The sequence below is a fragment of the Branchiostoma belcheri genome, unplaced genomic scaffold (assembly GCF_001625305.1).
Source record: "Branchiostoma belcheri isolate BF01 breed outbred unplaced genomic scaffold, Haploidv18h27 scaffold152, whole genome shotgun sequence".
NCBI classification, from domain to species: Eukaryota; Metazoa; Chordata; class Leptocardii; order Amphioxiformes; family Branchiostomatidae; genus Branchiostoma; species Branchiostoma belcheri.
The window spans coordinates 588352-593728 of record NW_017802958.1 but is presented as its reverse complement, the minus strand read 5'-3'; the positions used below and the strand labels follow the sequence as shown (position 1 = coordinate 593728).

The following is a 5377-nucleotide window of genomic DNA, read 5'->3' as shown; positions in this document are numbered from 1 at the left end:
GTACAATGCCTTACCTGGTACCTCAAATCTAAGAACCGTGCATATATTACCTGTTCAGTGCCTTACCTGGTCCCCAGACTTAAGAGCCGCACAATTATTACCTGTACGGTACCTTACCTGGTCCTCAACCCTAAGAGCCACACAATTATTACCTGTACGATGCCTTACCTGGTTCCAAAATCTAAGAGCCGTGCATATATTACCTGTACGGTGCCTTACCTGGTCTCTAAACCTAAGAGCCGCGCAATTTTTACCTGTACGGTACCTTACCTGATCCCCAGACCTAAGAGCTGCACAATTTTTACCTGTACGGTACCTTACCTGGTCCTTAAACCTAAGAGCCACGCAGTTTTTACCTGTACGGTACCTTACCTGATTCCCAGACCTAAGAGCCGCGCAATTATTACCTGTACAGTGCCTTACCTGGTCTCTAGACCTAAGAGCCGCGCAATTTTTACCTGTACGGTACCTTACCTGATCCCCAGACCTAAGAGCCGCGCAATTTTTACCTGTACGGTACCTTACCTGGTCCCCGAGACCTAAGAGCCGCGCAATTATTACCTGTCCCCAGAGCTAAAAGGCTAAAAGTTATGCAAATATATTCAAGGAGGCTTAAATTGTTAAGAATCAAAATCTCCTTGATATAATTTTTAACGTTAACTGTTACCTATATGTAGTGTTAGCTGGTCCTCAGAGCTTAAATTCCCTCAGATATGATCTGAACTGTGCTTTTCCTTGTCCCCAGAGGTAAGAGCAACACAAATGCAGTGAATATAGACGTAAAAGTTGACGTTTTTGCAGGTAAATCGAGGGAAAGACGCAGGTAGCCCTCCCCATACTACCGAAACTGAGGTATTGCTGCAGCATATGAGTAGCAGTCCAGTGTCCTGACCAATAGCAGCATGGCTGTTCATCGTGGCTGCTCTGTGGAAATTTGAGCTGGCGATACCTCTGTACCGGGATGATTTGGATGACCCTCCCCTCTCCGGGAGGTTTATGACGAACTATTCGTACACGCGGGTTCGCATAACTTTAACAACAAAATTTGTCTTTATAGATTAAAAATGTTGATTGCATTAGGCTTAAAAATCCATTATGTGTATTCTAAGATAACTTGTGACTTTGCAATTATTCAGAAGAATTGATTTTTGAACGCAAAAAGTTTCCCTTATATGTTGGTGACTTTATGTGACAAATAAAGAGCTACTTTTTACTGAACCTAATTTTACGACAATCGTATATTTCCTGCTTTCTCACTATAAAAATAACGTAGATATGTAGATACTTGCTCATATATCAACATAAACATGCAAAATATCCGCAATAACCTGTTGAAATCATTATTACAGTGGACTAGACATCTATTTTAGACAGTACGATTTACGGTAACATCTATCACAGTTCAAAGGTCACCAGCTGACTGGGAGTTTTTTTCCAAAAAAGAGACGTGGCGAAACTTTTCCCTGTGTCCAAAGCTATTTTACAGCCATTTGAGAAACGGTAAGCTTTGAACAAGTACGTTATAGTCTAACCATATCTTTGAACTAGGATTTTACTTGAACAATGGAGTTTAGAAAGATAAAGAAACGTACAAATATCTGCTAGCTAGTGTGCTGTGCAATTTCGTCGTGATGTTGCATGTTCTTTCGTTGCATCATATCCACGTCAAAATAGATTTCGTGTGCTGTACAAAACTGTGATGCATAAAGCAGGAACTACTCGCCATGTTCTTACCTTTTCATAGACACCAGAAGTCAGTAGTGCTGCACTGTTCTCAAAACATGCAGGGCAACACGTAGACCAAAATAACGGTCCCTAAGGCCATGTTAATTTTATTGTATGGATGACATCCACGTGTGCATGAATTTTCGTCCGTTTCAAAAATAAAAAAATAAAAAGAGAGAGAGAGAAGTTTTCGACCATACTGTAAGTTGTACAAAGAAGTTGCAAAGTTAACAAATATATTGCCATACATTGCAAAAAAGGACAATGATACTCTGAGCTGAAAGAGCTGAAAATGAAGTCTATTATAATAATTTTGCCATAACATAATCTGTGTGTTTAGTTATTTGCTCAACCTTCATGACCACATAGATTTTATCATAAAGGCAACCTGTTTTGCAAAACTTTTTTTACTTGCACACATGCAGTTTTGGGGTTCCCAGAGGATGTCATCCATGTAATCAAATCAACATGGCCTAATGGTCTGTAATAATGCTCTGTCTATGAACAGGAGATGACGAAGTTACTGCAGTGGTTGTTGGGGGTGGGACTGCTCCTGGGTACGTGGGCATGTCTGGTGTGGGACCTGGTGCCGGCACAGCTCACTCCACAGTGGAAGGAGGTTGTCTGGGTGGTCAGTATCTCTCATGAGTATAAAGTTGATTTTATCTGGAAATTCATAACTTCTTGTGTGGGATTTAAGAAATCATCAGTGGCGCAGCAGTTAGAGCGTTGGACTCGGAACTGATAGGTCCTGAGTTCGATTCTCACCGTACCCCAACACTTTGCCCTTTTGAGAGAAACTTAAAGGCACTTTACAGTACCTTACCTTCCCCAACGGTGGAGTTATGCCCTCCGAGCCTTTTTTGGCTAATCTGTCTAAATGTGTGCCAAAAACACTATGGATTTGGTGCACCAATGTTCCTAGCTAACATGTCAGGGTTGGACAAGTTTTCAAAAATCCACTTGCCGTATCGGGCAAGCACATGGTCATTTCCACTTGCCCGAACCAACTTTTCACTTGCCCAAAATATGAAGTATTTCTATGCATTTTACTAGCAGAAAGGAAATTATTTTATTATGATAGAGTTTATAATATTGGATGCTTAATTCATCAAAATTGTTTGAAACTTGGTCAGAATACTGCAGGGGCTATACTTTGCATCCAAAAAATTTACTTGCCCAATCGGGCAAGCCTAGAGGGATATTCACTTGCCCGAACAGTGCTTTTACTTGCCCTGGGCAAGTGGGCAATGGGACTTGTCCAACCCTGCATGTGAACATTTGCCACCAAGAACTGTAAGATTTAATTTTTTTTCTTTTATCTAAACCTTTTTTTGGCCTGAACTGGTTTGATCCTTTTTTTTTACAGTCAGGAACCTCCTTGTTCCAGTCAGGAACATTTGTTAATTTCTATCTCTCCCCTCCACAGGCACCCATGTATCTTCTCATGAGTTTTGCAGTAAGTATCCTCTACTCATCAGGAAACTTGTTGCAGCCAAGCAGATGTTGGAGAGAGCATTGTGAACGTTCTATCTTATGTCCCATTTTGCTGTTGCTACTTCCACCAATGGGGTTTCCAGAGTGGGAGCCGCAACAGAAAAACGGGGCATATGATAGAAAGTTCACAATACTCCCCACCAACCTCTGCTTGGAAGATTACTAATACTAATAGCTGTGAATGATGCCATAGATCTAGAGCATTATATTAATGAAAGGCATTTACATACAGAGGTATAGAGGCATCCCCTAATATACATGTACATACATGTAATTATTTATGTACAGTCAGTACTATAGTTTACTGAAAGTAGGCCAATCATATATTATTGAGCAATTGATGATATTTTATAAATCCATTCTACATACACATTTTGTAACACTACTTGAGCCTAAACTCACAGGCTGATTGTAACACCTTGTCAAATCAGCACTCTGACACAAGAAGATTTAACTCTAGATGAAATATATTCTAAATTCGAATTCAAGCTACAACATACAATTGCATTGTTTGCTCACTTTGCTGTAAACCGTGTTATCACATAGAATTACAGGTATGTATTCATTTACTAATCCCCACCTTTTTCCTTTATTACAGTGCTACTCATTAGCAACTATTGGCTACAGAGTTGCCACCTTTAATGACTGTGAAGATGCTGCCAAAGAGCTCCAACAGGTCAGAACTCTCATGATGCTTCTTAAGGGCATCTAATATAATTTCAGGGCAGCAAAACAAAACAAAAAATACTCTACATCTAGATGAGGAAATTTGTCTGATATAGATATTTACAGTGCAGTTTCTTAGCACATTTTGTCATCATTTTATATACTTGAAGCATTGGAAATAGCCCCAAAACAAGCTATGTAAGGAATCTCTTTATTTTTGGGTACCACTCATAAATAGCTAAAAGCAGGATGATGCAAAACAAGCTCCGTTTTCCATTAGCAACGTAACATTTTTGCCTTACAGATATCAGTATGCTATGGGATAGGATTGATTCAACAATGACCAGAAAATTGACTTTAAAAATCCAGTTTGCTGCCCTTGAGTTGCATTGAATGCCTTAAATTTGCAATACCCTGTGCTTCAACCTTTTCGTAATATTCTTGTAATCATGAGACAGGTTAAGAAGTCTACATGTTTATCTTGTATTTATGTTTAATGTTGTATTCCATGTCACTCTTACAGGAAATTGAGGAGGCAAGAAGAGACTTGGCTAAGAAAGGCTTGAAGCTTTCCTGATTGGTATTTTTGTAATTATGTTAGATATTTGTTCTACAATGTAATTGAAGAGGACCAAACTACATAGAACACACTGGCAATTGTGTAATAAGTTGACTTTTAATGTATGATATCAATGTCTTTATTTTCTTAACCCTTGTCCTGCGGGGCCCATATATATATGGGTTGTACGTACAGTGCCATCTATATAGTGCCCTGTGTATGTGCGATTTGGGGGTGTTTCTCGTGCAATGCATCACACCGCAGCGAAACGCAACGAATGCGAAAGTAACTACGCCGCCGCAGGGCAAAAAAAGTCAAGGGTCTGTAACCTGATTAAGACATGAAATTATTTAAAAATATTGTGTAAAAATTGCCAGCAGGACAAGGGTTAAGACCTTGCAAAGATAAGGCCTTGATTTAAAGTTGTATCTGATGAAGGCCGTTGGGATGCCAGCTGCATTTGGCAACTTCTTGGTTATCACAATGTAATTCACAGAAATGTAACTACTTTTATAATAATTTGTAGAATCTACAAGACTTAGTGTAAAATATAGTACCTGTTAGGCCATTAACAATATCGTAGATGGCAGCACATTTTTGATAGTATGAACATAAATAAAATGATGCAGCAGACAATGAATTAAAAAACAAGTTTAGCTTCAATATTAAAGCAGTATTGACACTTGACAGTAATTGTAACAAATACAAGCAAAGCAATAACATATTGCAAATATAATTTGAATCTAGAATTATAATGCAGTGAGAATTTTTCTTGCCGTAGACCTTACACACATATGCTCTGGAATGAATGTTGCAGAATTATTGCAGATAAACAAATAATTTATGGTTAATAAAAAGATAGCGCACTATATATCTGTTTTGTATTATCATTCTGATCACTGTGTCAAAATAGAACCTATCACCTTTTTA

General features: G+C 38.7%; 2 protein-coding genes across 2 annotated transcripts in view; both read left to right on the top strand.

Moving 5' to 3' along the window:
* The window catches only part of LOC109465547 (dolichol-phosphate mannosyltransferase subunit 3-like), a 10713-nt gene extending 6169 nt beyond the window's left edge, over positions 1 to 4544 (top strand). The window contains exon 6 of the mRNA XM_019762904.1: positions 4533 to 4544. The gene's annotated coding sequence lies outside the window, so the exon portion shown is untranslated. The remainder of the gene's footprint in view (positions 1 to 4532) is intronic.
* LOC109465546 (dolichol-phosphate mannosyltransferase subunit 3-like) lies at positions 1240 to 5377 on the top strand. The gene is made up of 6 exons (XM_019762903.1): positions 1240 to 1500; positions 2234 to 2356; positions 3155 to 3184; positions 3821 to 3898; positions 4412 to 4594; positions 4836 to 5377. Exons 2-5 carry the CDS (start codon positions 2237 to 2239, stop codon positions 4463 to 4465), a joined length of 282 nt encoding a protein of 93 aa, XP_019618462.1. The 5' UTR covers positions 1240 to 1500; positions 2234 to 2236; the 3' UTR covers positions 4466 to 4594; positions 4836 to 5377.